General features: G+C 42.5%; 1 protein-coding gene across 1 annotated transcript in view; it reads right to left on the bottom strand.

Moving 5' to 3' along the window:
• LOC139530792 (pleckstrin homology domain-containing family G member 3-like) overlaps positions 1-22,686 on the bottom strand; it is a 46,501-nt gene extending 23,815 nt beyond the window's left edge. The window contains exons 1-2 of the mRNA XM_071327490.1: positions 22,485-22,686; positions 9,764-9,831 (exon numbers count right to left, since the gene is read on the bottom strand). Of these exons, the coding sequence (XP_071183591.1) occupies positions 9,764-9,812 (49 nt within the window). The 5' untranslated portion in view covers positions 9,813-9,831; positions 22,485-22,686. The remainder of the gene's footprint in view (positions 1-9,763; positions 9,832-22,484) is intronic.
• Positions 22,687-23,220: the final 534 nt, after the last annotated feature.

The following is a 23,220-nucleotide window of genomic DNA, read 5'->3' as shown; positions in this document are numbered from 1 at the left end:
ATCTGGGACATCGTGTCTCGCTCCATCCACCAACGCCACGTTGCACCACAGACTGTCCAGGAGTTGGCGGATGCTTTAGTCCAGGTCTGGGAGGAGATCCCTCAGGAGACCATCCGCCACCTCATCAGGAGCATGCCCAGGCGTTGTAGGGAGGTCATACAGGCACGTGGAGGCCACACACACTACTGAGTCTCATTTTGACTTGTTTTAAGGACATTACATCAAAGTTGGATCAGCCTGTAGTGTGGTTTTCCACTTTAATTTTGAGTGTGACTCCAAATCCAGACCTCCATGGGTTGATAAATTTGAGTTCCATTGATAATTTGTGTGATTTTGTTGTCAGCACATTCAACTATGTAAAGAAAAAAGTATTTAATAAGAATATTTCATTCATTCAGATCTAGGATGTGTTATTTTAGTGTTCCCTTTATTTTTTTGAGCAGTGTATATATACACTGAACAAAAATAGAAAACGCAACATTTTCAATGATTTTACTGAGTTACAGTTCATATAAGGAAATCAGTCAATTGAAATAAATTCATTAGGACCTAATCTATGGATTTCTCATGACTGGGAATACAGACATGCATCTGTTGGTCAGATACCTTAAAAAAAAATAAAAAAATAAGTATGGATCAGAAAACCAGTCAGTATCTGGTGTGACCCCCATTTGCCTCATGCAGAGTTTATATTTGTTGTACTTTTACCCAATTGGTAGTTACGGTCTTGTCCCATCGCTGAAACTCCCCTATGGACTCGGGAGAGGCGACGGTCGAGAGCCATGCATCCTCCTAAACACGCACTTCTTGACACACTGCTCGCTTAACCTGGAAGCCAGCCGCACCAATGTGTAGGAGGAAACAGTCTAACTGATGACCGGTGTCAGCTTGCAGATGCCCGGCCTGCCACAAGGAGTCGCTAGAGCGCGATGGGACAAGGAAATCCTGGCCTGCCAAACCGTCCAGGACAATGCTGGGCCAATTGTGCACCGCCTCATGGGTCTCCCAGTCACACTTACATATTATGTTAATATTTTTGGTCATGTGTCAACCCTTTTCCATCCAAAGAAAATCAAACAAAGGCTTTGATTTCTTCAAACAGATGGAAAAGGAGTCTTAGAAACCATCTACCAGAAAAAGTCTTAAAAGGCATTAGAAATACATCAAAACACAATGTTGAAGTAAAGACCCTTGCCAACTTATATCAACACATATTTAGTTCAGGAGATTTGTTTCTGCCTACTGTAAGTTTAACAAACATTGCTTTGAAATTCCGTTACCAAAAACCCACATGTCGAAGATATTTTCTAATTTCTCTCCCTCATTAGGAGGGAGGTCATTGAAAGTTCACAGAAGTAACACGTAAAGATAGGACTATTGATTAGTTCTTGCTTTTACTGATATCAATTTTGTTTAGGAATTATTAAGGGATTAAAATGTGAAATTCTGTTACCAAATCAGTAACAGAATTACTGAAAAATCTAACGTAACTTCTGTATTTCAATTGGCTACAATGGGAAATCATAGTAGTCACAAACCACAGTTGGGTCACCTGTTACTGTCCTCCCTTCCACTGGTATACTGTTATGTTCAGCTGATAACCATTTTCTTTCTCTTTATCGTCTGGTGGTCAAAGCAAGAGTGTGTAAAGTATGGACAAGCCCTCCCTCTTTCTCATTAATGTCACCTTTCCTGGCTCTTACTGACACCTACCCATGAGCCCCCTCCCTTTCCATTTACTCTAGCCAGAATCCTCACCCACTGAGCACCGACCGACACCGGATGTCCATGGATGTTGAAAAATAGTTTAAATGTGGTCAGTCCGCCCTGGCCTTGATTTCAACGTCCACAGACATCTGGACCGGCCTTTAATTTGGCCCAAACATAGGCATCCATGAGTGGTTCAGATTTTTTCCATTCCGGACCAAATCATAGACGTGTATGTTTCACAAGTTTGGACAGTACAGTAAAGCAAAGCATAGTTCAGTACAGGACAGACCTGTACAGTAGTTCAGTACAGGAAATAGTAGATCACACTAGAGTTGAGTACATTCATGTACTGTATTCTACTGTACGTCTGATTGGTACAGACCAACCAAATTTGGTGTAGTTTGTTGTCGGAGGTCATTAAAATAATAGCCAGTGTGTAGAATAATACCCAGATATGCAGAGGAGGATATTGCATATTTCCATCTTTGTGTACCTATTTAGGATACATCACCATGAATAGAATGACATTCATAATTATGCATTTATGTGTAGTACAGATCAGAGACCCAATTCTGAAATTACCGCAATACTGTTACTGGGTGTAAATCCACTTCACTTTTTGTAGTTCAATAACCAAAATAGACTTTCAAAGTCACCCCATTCTTTTTGCAGACATGGATGAATCTTAATCCGGAGCAGATATTTAACAGAGTTTCTGGAAAACATGGTCACAAACTGATGGAGATTTTACAGAAATTATTTTTAACTTTTAATCTGCAATTATTCCATTAAATGTGTTTTTGTCAAATGTTCTGTGTAACTTGTTAAAAGTAGTCCTTGTGCATAGAGTTGTAGGATTTGTTAAAACTCTGAAATCAATGGTTTTTAAATTTGGCATACATTTTTTTGTGAAAAACTTAGTCAGTGCAATTCCATTATCGTGGAATTGCCCCAAGGTCGTTTTAGTCCAATTCTGTTTGAGGCTACCAATTGAATACAATCATTAACATAGTCAAACAGAAGTATTAACCAAGTCAAGGTTAAAAACAGAGTATAGTATTTGGAGTACATTTTAGCCTCACCTTCAACAATACAGAGTTACACAAAGTATGATCTCTGTTTCAAATAGCTACAGTATGACAGAGGAATAAGTAAAAAATAAGTCACATTGTAACACACAGTACAAGGGATTTCATCAGATCAACTGCTAATGTCTGAACGGAGTATTATGGGCTGTTTTAATCACCTTGTTGAGGTAAAATAGCTGACATGCCTGCTGTATTCATTCTGAACCCCTAGTTGTAATTATTTGAATTCCTGGTTGCTACAGCCTATTAAACCAAAGTTAAACTTCACAGACTACTGAATGTAAATGCCACAAGCATGACCTCTGTTACTCCCTGGAGTCCACAGCCCGGCCCCTGGGAAGCTATAGTTCAACTTAGAAGAACATTGTTCAACAGTATCATCTATGGGAATGGGGCCTGCATGTTTTTGACTACTGAACAATGTCAGGCATCTTAACGAATGAGAATTCCAGGTCCATGAGACTTCCCTTTGAGCCAAGCCAGGTTTAGTTGGAAGAGGAGCTCTGGGCCCGTTTTCCTGAAAGCATCTTAATGCTAAATTCATTGTTAGAAACAACTTATCCTTAAGATACTTTTGGCCCTGGAAATTTATGATGAGTACAGCAGCCCCTGGCTTTGAACACTAGTATAGTATTTCCACAGCCTGAGATGAAGGCGAGACGTTCTGAAGGGTCACTGAGTAATCAGACAGTCTAGAACAGATGTAATCTATAGATGGTTCCATTTCAGCTTTCATTCGTCAGAGGTTGACACCATAAAACTCATATGACCCCATCTGTTTGTGATGAGAAGATTGATGTCAACGACATACAGTACCAAGTAAGGTAGACATGTACTGTAGTTCTGACAACACCTTGTTGTTCACCTTCTCCACACCGAGCATGCAAATTGTCTCTCAGTAAAGACATCCCTCAATGGGACATTTCACTGACAGTATGACATTTGTCTGTCTTGTTAAAGAGCACTATAAATCAAAGATGAGAAATAATCCCTAATTTTCTCTCATGGTCCCTGTGATACAATATGATTAATTCCCATCAGGAAGCTATATTCTTTTTCCAACAACTTTTGGTCACAATACTGAGAAGACTGCATTACCTGTCGGTTTCAAAACATTGCGAGATTGACATGTGGACGTAACGCAAACCAACCTGCTCTGGCTTCCATGTTCATATGTAAATTCTACACTGGACAAAGAGTTGTTTTTCCTCATGGGCTATATTTACAGCCCAGTCAAAGCAGTTGCTATGGAGAGACTCAGAGCTCTTAGCCAGTTCTATCTAAGACACATTACACAACATGTCCTGCCTTCCATAGGAGGAACTGATTACATAGGTTAAAAGGACTCAATGCAAAGATGTTAGATAATAAATAACAACAAAAGAGTATAAAAAAAAACATAAGATAACAGAAGGGCCTAAATCCATCCATAGTGATGTTGAAACTAAACTAAAATTGGGATTAAACCATGACAATTATGCTTTTGATAGAGTTTCTAATAATATCTTCTAAATTAAAAAATACACCTCAGAACAAATATTCAAATGAAACGTATTTTGTAAAATCTCTGGACATACCTTTAACAAAAGAGTGCAGTGACTTGGTCCTCACCACCCAGGTCCTCACTATGACGAAGGTGAGAAATTCCACTGTTGTCCTATCTAAGTCTGAGACATCCCTCCCTTATTAGGCATGTAAGTATAAACTCCCTTCTGCTCACCTCCAATCTACTGAACCGCAGTAGAGAGTCGGGGAAACTTTCATCTGATGAGTGAGCACCTTTCCTCTGTGCCAGACACACCCCTATGACTCTACATCTGCAGCTTGCACCCCTCACATCCAGTCAGACATTTCCTTATGAACAAAAGTGGATGGCAAAATGGATACTTGGTAGTCATCATAATCCTTATGTTGTTTGATAGGAAACCCTCTCCATTAAAAGTGACCCATCTTCATCCTTGAATGTTCTAACCAAATCAGGAGCTAGGAAAGAGGAACATGAGTGTCCGTCTCCAACACCCAGAATGCAAATCCCTCTCCCTCCTCTAGTTGCAGGGGCACCTTTGAAAACAGAGGAATATGTCCTCTTCGCTCTCTAAAGAGGTTGAGAGCATGAGGCGGCACTCTGTCTCCAACACCATAGTGTTATACAGTTCTCCTGAACCCTGGACTCATTTCCTGTTGCGGTCTGATATTTGCATGCAAGTGGCATGGTGTTCACCAGGATGAAAATGAACCATATATAAAGTCCCTTCATTGTGAATGTCCTTCCTCCCAAGCAGGCACCAATGTGGCCCCACTTATTCTGTTAGTACTGCTTCACATAGCTGTTCTTCTAATCATCCTGACTCATGTATCAAATGAAGCTGCGTAATTATTGAAGATGGCGAATCATGTCTAACAAGGCCTTGTTGTTTTGTACCAGACATTGACTGAAACTACAGAGCACTCTGCTGGACACATAATTCATATTGGATCTTATTCACACCGTTGAGGCAGGGGTTCACAAAATGGCAAACTGCCATCCCAGACAGCTTGTTATACAACCTTTTTGTTGTAAAATCCCAAGAACTTGAACATTTTGTTCCCTTTGTTATGCCTTGATTCATAAGAATAGTTATAATCCAAGATCATGTTAAACCCTGTCAAAACAAGTTGTAGAAATACTTGAGCAATTTACAGTCCATGAGCACGCTATTTACTTTCCTGAATAATTGCTGCAAGGCATTCTTGATTTCTTTACATCGGTTTCTCTTGACTGTGCATTCACAATCTGAATATCTAGCGGAGAATCCCTGCTAGCCATAAAGGGGACCTCCCCAAGCCACATAAGCTGGAAAATCCAACCCTCTAATTGAACGATGACTACTTTTTGTATGTTGTCATTCACTCACAGGAAAAATCTCCTGTGGATCCGAAGGCGCCCCTTATATCGGTTAACTTATCCTTTCAGAGTCAAGGGCTTGGCATCACCCTGTTTTGCTATAGGATAAAGCCAAGAATGGCATTTCTCTCTACATCTCAATGACCGCTTCAATGCCCCAATATTCCTCCATCCTTTAACACACACCCTTACAACCCTGGCCGTGGTTATCAGTTCCTCCACAGAGATCAGACAAAAGGAACATGGGGTGTCTGGAGTTTATCCCCTTGGGAAAGACTCCTCCCCACTTGGCTGTGGTGAAAGACTCCTCCCCAGGAAGCAGCATATGCACAGAGGCTGAAGCTGAGGATTAGTCATAAGTCTACACCATCATCGTGCACATTGCAACTAAAGGACAGGAAAAACTCCCTATCATTGCCATGAATCATCACTAGTGACAAGACAATGATTCTGAATTTTCTTCCTTCAAATTTTTATTACAACTTATTTTTTACATTTTGTATTTGGGCTTTTGTATTAAGAATTGAATATCGTACTGCATTGTTGAGGGGAGTTAACCAGTAAGCAATCTCTTTCTTGCTTCTAGACTGTTTTATTTACACTTTACTTTTACCTCTAAAAGGACATTAAAGTGGATGTTAATGATTAGCTTGGAGGTCAGTAAATACACCCGAATAGCAGCAGTGACTAAGGCTGAGCACACATAACCTGAACCTGCATTCCACACAAAATGTCAAGGTCAGAGATCTAGCTAGTTGTTGGGAAGTTTGAGGAACTCCTGTGCTAACAAGTGAAACTGTTTGTGGTTGACAACGCTTATTTGCCATGACAATGTGAATATTCTATCCTTCAGACCTGTTCTTAAATATTTGAAAGTTCACTGTACACTTGTTTAATGTGCATTCTTCCATTTCAGTTGCCTGGTTTCTGACGAGGAAACAGGTAAAGCTCAACTGTCAACTATATACATTCACACTATAATTTCCCACCAATTTATTCTGGACTAGAGACCTGATAACTCAAAAACAAACCTTGTAATTTACAGTGATAAGACTAAATTGGGGGACAAGGGAAACATTTCTCTGCACTGCACCTCTGAACCACCATTCCAATACTAATAAGAGAAGGAGAAAGTGGTTGAGATTCAAAGTTTTGAAAGACACTTCTGTTCAAAAGACTCTGATTTAATCCTGTTAGTTTACTTGCAAAGCAACGTTTGAGGGGTGAAGGATCCAGCAGTGCCAAATTGACCTCAGTACACAGGCATGTGATGATCCACTTATAAGACTCCATTCAACATAACCCCCAAAGAGCCACTTCAGCTGGGGTTTATTTAAAGTCCCATTTCCTCTGGACAACACACGCCATCTGGGTCTGATGGAGGTCCGAGGTGTGAGCACATTGTAAACTTTACCACTAGGCTGTGTGTCCACAGACAGGCCCATGGCCCATTAGCACTTCCCTGCAGAGTGAGCCCCACAGAGGGAGGGCAACACTCTGGGGGACAGCTGGGCAGAGAGGAGGAGTTGAGGGGGGGTCAGGGAGGGATGTCCTGGGAGTTCCCTTGAGCCCTTCCAGGACATGCAGCATATGTTCTCAACTGAGGTTCACTGACAGACATTACACAGGAAAAGAAAACAACTCCAAATACAAGCAGCATCGTATCACAGAGGAAACTAATGTGGGGTTTTCTAAATGGAACAAGATTCTGGAGAACTTTTAACAGACAGCACAATAACAATGCAAACTTCCCCAGACCTTGGAATGAGACTCAGAGTCTATGACTAATGTGCATAATCTACTGGAAGAGTTCTGGGTGGAATGTAATTGTAAGGGGCAGTAAAATCATTCACATTGAAATGAATCAATGTGACTGATTGTGGGGAGTGGGAGGCATGGTCCTGAACAATGCAGTAGAAGACATTGAATGTGGTGCTATATAAATGCCTTGGCAACAAAAGAGCTCAGACCTGATCCTTTTCACCATCTGCACAAAAACATTGATGAATAGGAGGTTGTCTCTGTAGAAGTCCAGTGTCCATCTTACAGTTTGTGTTGCTTAGCTTGGTCCCAGATCTGTATATGCAGTCTATAGGTCATGGCATGACAGCAATAGAAGAGTTGGCTGAAGCACATACAGATTTGGACTGGGTCAGACTAAAAGTCACTGCCAGTGCCACTGAATGCCACTAGCATTAAAACCCTTTCTAAGCAGTCTCCACATGGGACCAGTATGCATGTGACCGGATCTGGTGCAGCCAGCTAACCTATGGCTGACTGATAGAGGAGCAGAATGAGGGGTAAAAGAGTTAAGCTCTGGAGGCCCCCATTAACAAGCAGCACTCAGAGAGGAGCAGTCATCCCTGCCTGGCCAGGTCGCCACAGTCTGTAGCCCCAGGCCCACTGGGCTGGAAAAGCTGCTGCTTGGACTGGTTCCCATTGAATTCCTCAGTCTCCTACCCCTTTAAAGCTCCATACATTCTGCAAACACAGCTACATTCCAATTCCAGTCCTCATTACTAAGTAGGTCAGGGGTAGCTCTTATCTTTGGCACCCTGGTCCTGAGGTGTGTTGGTACTGGGTTCAAACATGTTGTTTCATCAGCAGCTTCACACAGCGGTGCTTTAGCTTTCATACAGCATGGCGATATTGACTCATACCCATTTGGTTTGACGTTTGCTTAGAAGAAGTCAGAGTTTGCATTGGTGCGGATAATGCACCAACAATTGATCTAAAAACACAGATAAAACACCAAAGAAAGCTTAAACAATGCTAAAATGTTGTTTTACTTCCTCCATTCAGCCAACAGTCAATTCAAAATGTATTAAATGACTCTAGGGGGGGGGGGGGTACTAATCCACCACAGCCTGACTGTGTATATTAAAACATTTCAGTTGATATATCAAATGAAATAAAGCCACCTTGGAGCAGAAGCAGAGTATTGAACCCAGGGTTTGTCCCATGCTAGCCATGTCAGGTGTACAGTAATTGTAAGGCTGTAACCATTAAAACCAATCCCCCAGATTTTCTTTCAGCTGAGTGGTCATGTTATAAACCTTTGGGCTCTTTTGACCCCAGAGGTGAATTTGAGCTGGATCGTCACGACAATGACAGACTTCATTGTTTACCTTTCAACACACATTCCTCTTGACTCTTCACTTCGTCCAATCATTACCTCAAAAGAGAGAGACATCATTTTTTTAAACTACAATTTGAGAGCAGGCTAAATCAAAAGTTGGGATTTGTTTTAGAGGCTTCAATTGTGAAGGGAGTCTGAATGCAGTCTGAGCTATAGGCAGTCTGAGGGAACGAGACAACTCTTCATGAGGGCGGCACACGTCCCCCCCTCCCAGCCACTGGCCTCATTTGGCCGTGGTGGTGGCAAAGGGACGGGTGGGGAGGAAAAAGGGAGCCATTGACACATTGGCATTCTTCAGCCAGAGTGGAAGCTCAGTGCCAAAATCTATTCAGTGGAGAGGGGAGAGGGGGGGGGGGGGGGGGGGGGGGGGTATTGTGGACACAGGCAAGTTCTTTTACTGAAGATTATTAGCAATTGAAATAACATAGAATTTAAGGAAGCACCCCCCACCATGCAGGTCAGCTACATATGCTGGCCAAAGCATAATCATTGTTTTAGAGTCAGACACATCCTGATCCTTGTTTTGGTCCGAGCTATGCAGAAGGGGCAGTCCAGCTCCGGAATCACACAAAGCACCGCTCTGCCAGGTCAGCCCTGACAGACTGTGGGCAGGGAATTCATGGGTCTCTGAGCTCTGCTTTTCCAATCCTTCAGATGTCCTTTATTCTGCAGATTTCTAGCCCTTTCCACCTACCCATGCAGTACTTTGGCTGACGGCAAATAACCTGCAATTTTGGATTAGAATGCCCTTCTATCAATGTTACATTAGCTCTCCAATGCCAGGACGCCAAACAAACATTACATTAAGTCAAAGGAGGTTAGTAATGGACTTTGAGCTGAAGACTGCCAAGTGATCATTGTTTGCCAGTGCATCTGAGATGTCACATACTGTACGACTAACTATAAAAAGGTCAATAAGATTTTTTAAAAGGCTGGTCTTACCTTCCCCCATTGGGCCCTTATGGAGAGTACTGTGGGACTCCTCTGGCATGGCACTCAGGCCTCAGGACCTGCCAAGACAGAACAGAGTCAGGTCTCAAGTCAGCACAAGTGGACTCATTGTAGTAAAATCAACATGAAACATAAGCTTTCACATAATAATGCAACTCTGTTAAACAGCAACAGAACAAAACATTTTGTTCCTCTGATGTATGGCCAATGTTGTGATGCCCTGTTGTCAGTCACCTCAATCTAGATTCTACATTCCGTAGTATTGATCACAGTATGTGCATCTCCCAGAAGATGATCACCAGCTTCATCACAGCTGTAAACCTTTCCCATTGCCCAGCTGCCCCAGTTATGTGCTTATTACACCATCGTATTGTGTGCTTATACAATCTGTACCATGCTACACAAACACATTCATTCCCCACTCCTCTAAGCTTGCACAGGTATGGGGAAAAATAGCTGGATTCTTATCAGCATTTAATAGAGAAATTCCTCACATTCCACTGATTACTGCATGGTTAGTCTGTGTTTGAGTGGCTGGCACAAGCTCTGACGTATGGGGCTCTAGAGGGCTTTGTATATTCCTGAGATTACAACATGAGCTCATACCAGACCAGTGACTGGAAGTCTGGGGGAGTGACATGAGACAGAGCTGGAGGGTCCTAGCTGGGATGAGACATCCAAATGCTGCAACCACCTGAAGAAAAGGTTGACGGGAATGGTGAAATTCAGTCAAATTGAAGCCTTACAGTAACCAAACCACAAAAACATTTCCAATAACTAGCTACCCTCTTCCATAAATCGCCCTTTGAATTAGTAAGGGCAAGGATTTAAATGCATCTAAAGCTCTTTTTCAGGCATAATTGTTCATAGGCTACACAGGTTGACACAGGAGGCTGTTGAGGTGAGAACGGCTCACAATAATGGCCAGAATGGAGCAAATGGAATGGCATCAAACAAATGGAAACCATATGTTTGATGCCATTCCACCTATTTTGCTGCAGCCATTACCAAGAGTCCATTCTCCCCAATTACGGTGCCACCAACCTCCTATGGTTGGGAAGTTCAAACACAGTGGCCTGCAGTTAAGGTAGGCCCTCATCTCGCCAAAGTACTTTGGTCTTACTGATGAGGAGTGTCACCTCCAGCCACCCTGCCAGTTTCCCACATCACTGCTTCTCTCCCTCCTTAAATCAAATGAATACAAAAGACTGGGCCTGAGAACTCGTCTCCTGTGATTCCTAGTAAGCCTCCATCTTTCAAACAATCACATATTTCACCGCAGCTAGATTGGAGAGGCAGGAATTTGTCAGGGATTAGTATCGTGCATTGTTCCGAGTGCAATCTGTGGCCATTGCCCCGAGCAAGCTGACTCGCTGAGGCCAAGCCCACTGCCTCGGGAGTTGGTCAACTATGTTGCACAGGAACGCTGGGAGAAAACAAGTCCCCTGCTCAACACATTATATTCACTTGTTTAACAGTGAGAAATGTGCCTGCAGCGCCTAATGCATTGAGCTACTGAACAAATCCACTTCCGACAGGTCTGGAACTCTGACCTCAGAGCTAACCCAGCTGCATAACCACGACTACACTAATCTCTGAACCCTCACCTGGTAAATGAGTGGATAGACAAGAAAAAAAATGGCTCGAAGGTAGACCTCTCTCTGGGATATGTGGGACGCAAGCGTCCCACATGGCCAACATCCAGTGAAAATGCAGAGCGCCAAATTCAAATAAATTACTATAAAAATTAAACTTTCATGAAATCACACATGCAATACACCAAATTAAAGCTACACTTGTTGTGAATCCAGCCAAAGTGTCAGATTTCAAAAAGGCTTTACGGCGAAACACACCAAACGATTATGTTAGGTCAGTACATAGTCACAGAAAAACACAGCCATTTTTCCAGCCAAAGAGGAGTCACAAAAAGCAGAAAGAGATCAAATGAATCACTAACCTTTGATGATCTTCATCAGATGACACTCATAGGACTTCATGTTACACAATACATGTATGTTTTGTTCGATAAAGTTCATATTTATATACAAAAATCTCAGATTACATTGGTGCGTTGCGTTCAGTAATGTTTTGCTTCCAAAACATCCGGGGATTTTGCAGAGAGCCACATCAATTTACAGAAATACTCATCATAAATGTTGATGAAAATACAAGTGTTATGCATGGTACTTTAGATAAACTTCTCCTTAAAATCTGACAGCAGTTGCATTTCAAAAAAGCTTTACCGAAAAAGCACACCATGCAATAATCTGAGTACAGCGCTCAGAGCCCAAACAAGCCATACAGATATCCGCCATGTTGTGGAGTCAACAAAGTCAGAAATAGCATTATAAATATTCACTTACCTTCGATGATCTTCATCAAAATGCACTCCCAGGAATCCCAGTTCCACAATAAATGTTTGATTTGTTCGATAAAGTCCATAATTTGTGTCCAAATACCTCCTTTTTGTTCACGCGTTTAGTACACAATCCAAACTCACGACGCGCGGGCAGGTCCAGGCGACAGTTCAGACGAAAAGTCATATTACAGTTCGTAGAAACATGTCAAACTAAGTATAGAATCAATCTTTCGGATATTTTTATCCTAAATCTTCAATAATGTTCCAAACGGAGAATTCCTTTGTCTGTAGAATTGCAATGGAACGCAAGCTACCCCTCACGTGAACGCGCGTGACCAGCTCATGCCACTCTGGCAGACCTCTAACTCATTCAGCTCCCATTGCCCCCCTCCTTCACAGTAGAAGCATCAAACAAGGTTCTAAAGACTGTTGACATCTAGTGGAAGCCTTAGGAAGTGCAATATGACCCCATTTCCACTGTATCTACAAACCTCAGATTTCCCACTTCCTGGTTGGATTTTTTCTCAGGCTTTTGCCTGCCATATGAGTCCTGTTATACACACAGACATCATTCAAACAGTTTTAGAAACTTCAGAGTGTTTTCTTTCCAAATCTACTAAATATATGCATATTCTCTCTTGTAGGACTGAGTAGCAGGCAGTTTACTCTGGGCACCTTTTTATCCAAGCTACTCAATACTGCCCCCCTGTCCCAAAGAAGTTAAGACACTCACACGTTCAAAAGTTTGTGGTCACTTAGAAATGTCCTTGTCTTTGAAAGAAAAGCACATGTGCATTAAAATAACATCAAATTGATCAGAAATATAGTGTAGACATCGTTAATGTTGTAAATGACTATTGTAGCTGGAAACGGCTGATTTTTTATTGAATATCTACACAGAGAATATCTACACAGAGGCCCATTATCAGCAACCATCACACATGTGTTCCAATGGCATGTTGTGTTAGCTAATCCAAGTTTATAATTTTAAAAGGCTAATTGATCATTAGAAAACCCTAGTTAGGCTTGCTACAACCTAAACTATAAATTCACAGCGTAACTTCATTACCGTGAAATTTTCCATGTACAAAAACCAGAGAAAACAAACTTGGATGGAAAAATGTAATATTAATGAAGAGGTCTTCTAGCAAGAACAAGGTCAGCAGAGCAATTTATCACACCCCAACCTAGTTTTACTGCGTTTTAAACTTCTATTATCCATCATCTCAGGTTTGCTGAGCTATGAAAACTGTAAATCACTATTTTCCTAAAGGTGGGAAGCACAGCTTCCTTCAAATCCTTAGGAAAACACTAGCCAGGCTGACACAGTCATGTGAAGGGGGCCCCTTGTGCTGGAGCCAGCCTTCGTTACACACAAATGGATAGCATTTGTTCCCACAGCTGATAAGTGTGTTAGCCGCAACCTGAACCTCCTTTCTGGAGATCTGGAGCTTGTTCTCTAAGTGGACCCAGATGCCACCACAAATAATCTGATGGTTGTTAAGTTAGAGCGCTACAATGGATCACTTGGTCTGTAATATCCCTTTCAGCGGAGTAGATAATGTCCCTTGTTCCTGTGATCTTAGCTTGAAGCTTGAATTCCAACTGGAAACTTTTTCCTAACAGTCGACAGTTGTGACAGGCACATGTTGCCCTGAGATAATAGACTGTGCTCAGTTGGAGAAAGGGAGAGAATGAAAATTCTAATTAGGTCACTGTATTAACTGTGTGTCCAATGCCCCACCACAAACGGATAACCATAACAAGCAGCCGACACTGTCTTCCCTGTACTTGAGACACAACGCCTGGCATTCTTGGGGAGTGATTACTATCTGGGGAATATCATTCACAACTGACAGCTCCCAGTGTTGGGAGGGAAGTAAAACCTTGAACTAATAACAGAGGGCAGACTATGGAGGGTAAGACAAGCCCAGGCATCTCCTCTGGGTAGACATGCCACTCTACGTCTCTCCAGAGAGGTTTACAGACAGAGGGCACAGACTGAGCAGAAAGGAAGTGACATTTAACCAACCTGGGAATTTCCTATTGAGCACCAAGGATAACATCAATAATATTGATTTTGAACCATAGGGAATAATTTCATATGACTTACTGACTCCATAGTGCCTGGGGGAGGTATCTGTCAGAGGCAATGAAATACAGTGGGGTTGGAAATTATTAACAACCCTAATAAAGATGAGCATTAATGACTATACTAAACAATTCAATTACTAAGCTATATGGTATACTCTAAAAAAGTAGGAAATTATATTATACTGAACAAAAATATAAAATGCAGTGTTGGTGCCATGTCTCATGAGCTGAAATAAAAAAAGAGCCAGACTGTCGCAGCCGGCCGCGACCGGGAGGTCCGTGGGGCGACGCACAATTGGCATAGCGTCGTCCGGGTTAGGGAGGGTTTGGCCGGTAGGGATATCCTTGTCTCATCGCGCTCCAGCGACTCCTGTGGCGGGCCGGGCGCAGTGCGCACTAACCAAGGGGGCCAGGTACACGGTGTTTCCTCCGAAACATTGGTGCAGCTGGCTTCCGGGTTGGAGGCGCGCTGTGTTAAGAAGCAGTGCGGCTTGGTTGGGTTGTGCTTCGGAGGACGCATGGCTTTCGACCTTCGTCTCTCCCGAGCCCGTACGGGAGTTGTAGCGATGAGACAAGATAGTAATTACTAGCGATTGGATACTACGAAAAATTGGGGAGAAAATGGGATAAAAAAAAAAAAAAAAAAAAGAGCCAGAAATGTTCCATAAGCACAAAAAGCTTATTTCGCTCAAGTTTCACACAAGCTTGTTTACATCCCTGTTAGTGAGCATTTATCCTTTGCCAAGATAATCCCTCCACATTAGAAAAAGGCTCAGTGCCATTATCCTCCCAAGGTGAGGTATTGAAAACAGGGGTTCAAATAACTGTGATCCCTACCTTTGAGAGAAAAAAACATCACTTGTTAAACAAAATCTTAGTATAAAATAATTTCCCCCTTTTCTTTTTGCATACAATATAGCTCAGCATTTGACATTTTGCTAATCTTTCTCGAAAGGTGCGAATCCCCCCTCTGTATGTGAATAGCAGCCGAGTCTGAGGGAGAAATTACTTCACTTTTGGCTGCTGTGTCAGAGAGCAATTTCCTTGTTCCATATACAAGTAACTGGCAAAATAAAAGAAAATGCTCGAGTAAATGAGGGATATAAAGTATATTGAAAGCAGATGATTCCACACAGGTGTGGTTCCTGAGTTAATTAAGCAATGAACATCCCATCAGGCTTAGGATCATGTATATAAATGCCCAGTTCCCCATTATTTTGGCCTCCATGGCTAGAAGATATCTCAGTGACTCAGTTGCTCAATCATGTAGAGAACCTGCTCCCTATTACATGCAACAAGGCAACTGTAAACATGTCGTCCCCCATGAATGATGCAGCGCCCCCCCCCCCCCCAGGCCAATTGAGCGATCGCGTGTGACTAACAAATTTCAGTTAACTACTGTAGCCCCCACCTTGGGCCAATCAGTGTAATTCTGTAAATGCCGGATCTCTATGGCAAGACGCATCATTCACCCAAGTTTAGTCAAAATCGTGCCAGTTCTGCCTGAGATATCACGTGTGACTAATGTACGAACGTACTAATGGACGGAGACAGATCCACAGTCCCCTCCCCGAATTCATCGTGGGGTACAATTCACTTGGCAAATTAACAGTTTCTGCGTGCGACATGAATCAATAAAGCATAATAGAGGGGGCAGGCTGAGAATACTGCAGTAGATTGTAGGCTGCTCCACCTCTCTCACAGTCAGACTACATCACATTCCCTCTTCCCCAAACTGTCTTCCCAACAAGTCTCAAGGGATTCTGGGAATACTACACAAGTCTCTGGGGATGTCCTCATTCAGACAGAACACTGTCAGGATGTTTATATTCAGAAAGTGAAAAATAAAAAGCTAACCGAGCTGACTGAGACAGAGCCTTTATTATTTCAGTGTTAGGGCCGTGTTTATCTTGCTTGACCTCTCGCTTACCCCTGTCTACACCCACAGAGGGGGGAAAAAAACACTCACAATTCTCTCAGTGTCAGAGAATGACCCTCTTTCCCACATTACTCCTGCACCATGTCCTTGACACAGCCCACAAGAGACCAACGGCCTTTCATTCACAGGAGAACACAATAAACCAGACGCATACTCTCACTCAATTTCAGTCAAACCAGCTCCTTCTAGAATAGCATCTTCGTAACCTTCGACTTCTCCCAGACATTTAACATATGGGTCGTTCCACCTCAAAAAGCTCTAGAAAAAAGGTTCAGATCGTTAAGAATAGCATTCATGCAATATTATTTCGATCTAAGAAATAAAGGAAATTGATTGCTTTAAAAATGGGCTATTGAAATAAGATTAATATAATTTTCAATAAATATAGTACCTAACATCCGATTTAGACCAAACTTCCTCCTAAACATGAGTAAGACATTAGGAATCCCCCCCAAAAAACATTACCATGTCAGCCACATTAAACATTTGCGAATTGACTTGAAACCGGGGGGTATACGCTCCAAATTGCATTGTGGTTTGATGAGAACACATACATTTTGCCAAGGCAGAGATGAGTGGCTGTAGGGCCTCCAGAGTGGCGCACTGGTCTAAGGCACTGCATTTCAGTGCTAACTGTGCCACTAGAGATCCTGGTTTGAGTCCAGGCTCTGTCGCAGCCGGCCGTGACTGGGAGACCCATGGGGCGGCGCACAATTGGCCCAGTGCCGTCAGGGTTAGGGGAGTGTTTGGACGGCAGGGATGTTCTTGTCCCGTCGAGCACTAGCAATTCGGTCGCCAGGTGCACGGTGTTTCCTCTGACACATTGGTGCGGCTGGCTTCCGGGTTAAGCGGGCATTGTGTCAAGAAGCAGCGCGGCTTGGCTAGGTTGTGTTTCGGGGGAGGACGCATGGCTCTCGACCTTCTCCTCTGCCGAGTCCATACGGGAGTTGCAGCGATAGGACAATTGGATACCACGAAATTGGGGAGAGAAAAAAAAAAAACAGATGAGTGGCTGATACCGAGACACACATACAGACAGCATTGGACACGTCAATTCAAGCTACAAGTGTAGGCCTAATGACGAAATCGCAGAACGTCATTACAATACACGTTTAGGTGTTTTGCACAGTGCACTGTTTGGATGCTGGAATTATTTTGCGAGGGTAGCCTACAAGGAGCGCTTTTTTAAAGTGATTGACAATCAGATGAAAACATGACTGGTTGTGCTAATGCCACATTAAAATGGTAATACATGTAAAAAGTTAAGACTACTAGCCCCACAGAGATTCTATGATTGCATCTAGACTATTTAAAAAAAAATGGGAAAAAAGGGGGGGGGATAGTCCATACTGGTAAGAAATAAAATCTACTTTCACCCCTGCATCTTCTTCCTTGAAGTTATTAGGTTTATGTCCAATCATACATTCTGATACTACCAAGTTCTGTTCCTGCTATTATGTGAAAAAAGTGAATAATCTGAGATTGTGGGCATCGTGGCTTGCTGAAATGACATGGCACGACCCATACGAACTCTTTACTTTGGGCAGCTTTGTACACTGAACAAAAATATAAATGCAATATGTAAAGTGTTGGTCCCATGTTTCATGAGCTGAAATAAGAGCCAAGAAATGTTCCAGTCGCACACAAAAAGCTTAACTCTCAAATTGTGCAGATTTGTTTACATCCCTGTTAGTGTGCATTTATCCTTTGCCAAGATAATCCATCCACCTTAGACTTTTTCTCAGTGCCATTATCCTCGCAAGGTGAGGTATTGAAAGCTATTGAAAACGGGTTCAAATCATTTATGGTTTAGATAGGTAAATTAACATACCTAACGAGTGGAAAATGCTGTCTTCGTCATTAGCAAGTTAGGACCTTACTGGTGATGAACTGGACTTAGGTACGCAATCTTTTTAATGGTTGTATGCTTCACTGTCTGATGCCACAGAGGGAAGTGGCCGCCCATAATGTTCTGCAGCATGAAACTTACCAAGAATATGACTGCCGATAGCTACATCTCACAGTGGAAGGCCATTCCTTCTCTTGCTAGAACAAAAGTGGTACCTGCTACGTACCGACCCAGTAGCAACAAACCTATCGATTCTACTTGTGGAATCACAATGCTTGTCGTGGCCAACAACTTGACTTTGAGCCAATCAGAGAGCACAAACCCCCACGACATTGAGCCATACATTTTTCTTTTTGAATCTCAGTACACCATGGACGAGCCAGTCACACTTCATATACAATGTAGGCTATGGGATGGTAGCTAATTGCACAGACAATGCACACAACACTAAATACTTCCTCCAAGCTAGCTAACCACTGTAGCTAGTATTGACATCCATTGCTAATCCATTGTGATTTAATTTTCATGAAACAGCTGCCAAGTTAGTGCAGTGTCCTTAGCTAGCTAGCTATGTTGTGCTAGCTGGTGAATATGCTAACATTAGCTACCTAAGAATTTGGCTATGTGCTGGCACTGGCAGTACAGGATGTGGCCATCTGGCTAGTATCAACAAGGCCTTTCTACAAAATAGCAACATTATCACAAATAGCTTTGAATTTAGACCTTAAGCAATACTCATGGATATGCATTGTCAAACACCACCTCTGCCGCCTTCTGGTTTGGAGTATTTTTACAAGGCTGAGTGGCTGACAACTTTCAAGGTCTTTGCTGTTTGAACACAAAAGCGATTGAACAGTGTCGGTAGTCAGAGGTGCTAAGTATTGTCGGCAGGCAAACATTTAACAATCCTACCTCTGTCTGAGCTTTACCATGGTTTTGAGAGGCGAGGGGAAGCCTGCTGGTCAAACTTAAAGGGCAAGTCCTTAAACTGAGATAGAGTCTGATTTAAGTGCAGTTTTATAGCACCGTCAACATTATGATGGCACAAACACTCCCTCTGACCTCAGATCTCCAGTCCTAAATCACACTCCACTTTCAAAGCAGGCTAATGTTTATCTTCTACGTTGACCTCTAACTCTGTGCGTAATCCTAGCTCAAACTTACAGTGGTTGTTGTAACTTTGGAGCCCAGGAGGGGAAAACCCTCAATGTTTTCCACTTTGACATTGCATGTGATAGTTCTCATTTTCAATTAAGTGTATTCAGAACCAACGCAGTCTTGTTTAGTCCTGAAATATATTGGATAAGGTGTTCAGTCAGACATGACCAAAATCTATTATCCAACATTAACCCATGGACAAGGCTAAGTGCATCTTTGTACTTTTTCATGCAACACCAAACTAAGTTACCGTTGACCACCAAATAACATGCGAGGTTTGTTTGTCCAGGAACAGACTTGTGCAAGGCTCTTGGTGGTTTACTAAGATATCTGTAGACGTAAATGCTTGAGTCATTTTGTGAGTGAGATAAGGGGCATGAGTTGAGAGACGTGTGAAAGTCACCCTCTCTCTCTCTGCAGCTCAGCCCTTATCAGTGCGACTATCAGGAAGCAGAGAGAGAGCTAGAGCAACCCAGTGTTCTGTGTAATGTGTACATACAACAAGCTGCATGTGTACAACAGGCTAGTGGAGAACAAGACGTACCCGTCTGTGCCACCGACAAGGAACAACAGTGCATCTCCTCCCAGAAGAACCATAAGACACTTCACCCAGTGTTGCCCTTGATGCTCAGTACTGAAGATATTCAATGGAAGTAGGTTAAGTGCTTTCTACTTGGACCCCCATGAAGAGTGTTGTCCATTCCATAGAGTGATCATTCATCTATACTGAACAAAAATATAAAAACACAACAATTTCAAAGATTTGACTGAGTTACACAGTTCAAATAAGGAAATCAGTCAATTGAAATAAATTCATTAGGCCCTAATCTATGGATTTCACATGACTGAGAAGACAGATCCCTTTAAAAAATTTAAATAAGTAGGGGGATGGTGCAGAAAACCAGTCAGCATCTGGTGTGACCACCATTTGCTTCATGCAGCGCAACATCTCAGTCGCATAGAGTTGATCAGGCTGTTGATTGTGGCATGTTGTCCCACTCCTCTTCAATGGCTGTGCGAAGTTGCTGGATATTGGCGGGAACTGGAACACGCTGTCGTACACGTCGATCCAGAGCATCCCAACCATGCTCGATGGGTGACATGTCTGGCGAGTGTGCAGGCCATGGAAGAACTGGGACATTTTCAGATTACAGATCCTTGCGACATGGGGCCGTGCATTATCATCCTGAAACATGAGGTGATGGTGGCGGATAAATGGCACGACAATGGGCCTCAGGAGCTCGTCACGGTATCTCTGTGCATTCAAATTGCCATAGAGAAAATGTAAAATTGGGTTTGTCGTCCGTACCTTATGCCTGCCCACACCCCCACCATGGGGCACTCAGTTCACATCAGCAAACCGCTCGCCCACACAACTCCATACACGCTGTCGTACATATGCCCGGTACAGTTGAAACCGGGATTAATCCGTGAAGAGCACACTTCTCCAGTGCGTCAGTGGCCTTCGAAGGTGAGCATTTGTCCACTGAAGTCGGTTATGATGCCGAACTGCAGACAGGTCAAGACCCTGCCGAGGACGACGAGCACACAGATGAGCTTCCCTGAGACTGTTTCAGACAGTTTGGCAGAAATTCTTCAGTTGTGCAAACCCACAGTTTCATCAGCTGCCCAGGTGGCTGGTCTCAGACGATCCCGCAAGTGAAGAAGCTGGATGTGCATCCAGGCCTGGCACAATTACACGTGGTTTGCGGTTGAGAGGCCGGTTGGACGTACTGCCAAATTCTCTAAAACAATGTTGTTGACAGCTTATGATAGAGAAACTAACATTAAATTCTCTGTCAAGAGCTCTGGTGGACATTCCTGCAGTCAGCATGCCAATTGTACATTCCCTAAAAACTTGAGACATCTGTGGCATTGTGTGGTGACAAAACTGCACAGTTAAGAGTGGTCTTTTGTACCCAGCACAAGGTGCACCTGTGTAATGATCATACTGTTAAAGCAGCTTATTGATATGCCACACCTGTCAGCTGGATGGATTATCTTGGCAAAAAAGAAATGCCCACTAAAGGCGTCAGCATACTTCAGTTCGGCTGGCGGCTAGCCAAATTCATCTAGGCGAACCGAAAGAGTGTGCTTACAAACGAGGGGGAAAAAAGAGCAATAGTTCTGTTTGTCCATTTTGAGACAGCGTAGCCTGTGTACACTTCCTCAAAATAGTCAATTAATTTAACATCAATTAATGACATTTGAGTTTTTGCCAAGGATATCTTAGTCATGCAATTTTATGTTTGGTGTAGTATTTCTCAATGAAAAAATGTGCATGAAAACGAGTTGTACCTCGTTGAATGACGAAGACTTGATTGAAGAATCCCTACTGTTGACCAATCACTGACGAAGGTGCGTAGACTTCAGCTTGCCTCTAGAAAAAATGTTTGCCCAAACAAGTCAAATTGACTTTTCATTAACCTTAATGTTGTTTAATTCCAGTGCAACTGCTGCTGGGAAATTTCCTTTGATTATAAACAGCCTGCAATCAGGACCTCTTTGTTCCATTGTAACACCCATCAGCTGAAGCAATTGGGTTCACTGGGTCAAGGATTGTCAATAATGAGTAACTTGGGAAGAAGCGATTTCAATACAACTAATAAACTAGGAAAATAGTAGGCATGTTTAAGACCCATCCAAGTGCAAAATATAAATCTAGTTGATACGCTATATTGGTCTCAGATGTCTCCATCCAGTAAAGGTGACTTTTGAAAGCCTACAGATATCTACAGCTGGTCAAAATTCAGTCAAAAAAAAGAAAGTGTTTAGAACAAATATAACTGATCAGTTCCCGAAACTCTTACCCTTGCCGGTTGAGTTTAAGACATATGTTTCAGAATTTGCATAAATCTTGTGAAGTTCCACAGGGTCCACCTACCTGTTGGAGAGAGGGGTGACGACTGGCATGACACTGGATAGGAGCCTTAATTTGAAATTCTCATGTAAAGTGGACTATTTAGGTTTGGTTTTTATAGCCTAAAGCATAAAACTCTACTCTTCCAACATTCATCCTGTCAAAACAGGTTGGCAGATGTGTGTCATGAAGGCCCCGTCTGCATAGTTATGGAATTGAAGCAATACAAGGACGGTCTTGAGGTGCAGGAATTTACCACAACAATTGCGGCTTCGATTGAATAATTTGATGGGCATGCAAAAAATACACGCGCTCTAAAATCGACGTATCGGCCATACACTCGTATGCTGTATTCATCATAGGGAAATTCGAGGTCCGACTTTTTTTTCTTTCTGTCGAACTGTTTCTCATTCAGGATCAGAAGTGTTATTAGCGTTCATTAAAAACACTTACCAATTGTTTGAGTGTGTAATCGTCTCCCTGTGAACTTCTGAAAGTGTAGCTGTAGTTTTTCAGTAGACTATATTATGAATTTGGTTTTACTTTTCCAAGTCCTTGTTTTCCATAGATCAACTCACATTGTCAAACACAGAAATACTCCGCACATCCCCAGTTGTCCTCTACTGATTATACACAGCTGAGCAGAACGCATAGCGAAGTACAGCGAGCGATGGTCAAAGACCGCCTACTTCCAGAGCACGCTATCTTAAACGGGAGAGTGGTAAAATTTGTCGTCTCAAATTGTCCAATTTAGGATTTGTCTTTATTTGTGTTATTTGCCTCAAATAGTGAGTGAATATTATCCGATTGTTTCTGTATTGAAATAAATGTGTTCTTTTAATGTCAGGTCATCACTGTTTATGTGCATCTGGAAAATGTCACAAATTCAAGTTTCTACCAATCCCCTTATTCAAATTAACACAAGCTAATATTTAGGCCTAAACTCGGTCCTTATCCGCCCATTGTAAACTGACACACTTTAGAGCATGTTCAACCTCTTTCTTCCTCTCAGTCAATTGTGTGGATTACTCCTGAGGGCCCAGGCAGGCAACATGACAAGTTAATAAACCACTTTCACACACCATCACTAAGTCTTATGATCTTTTGATGAGGGTATCCAGTCCCTCCCTATACTGTAAAAGATCCCTACAAAGAATGGCAGACATAACTGGAGTGAATCAATTGAAGG

This window comes from Salvelinus alpinus, chromosome 9, assembly GCF_045679555.1.
Source record: "Salvelinus alpinus chromosome 9, SLU_Salpinus.1, whole genome shotgun sequence".
In the NCBI taxonomy this organism is placed as follows: domain Eukaryota; kingdom Metazoa; phylum Chordata; class Actinopteri; order Salmoniformes; family Salmonidae; genus Salvelinus; species Salvelinus alpinus.
The sequence above is the reverse complement of the archived record's forward strand: the minus strand, read 5'-3'. Positions and strand labels throughout refer to the sequence as shown.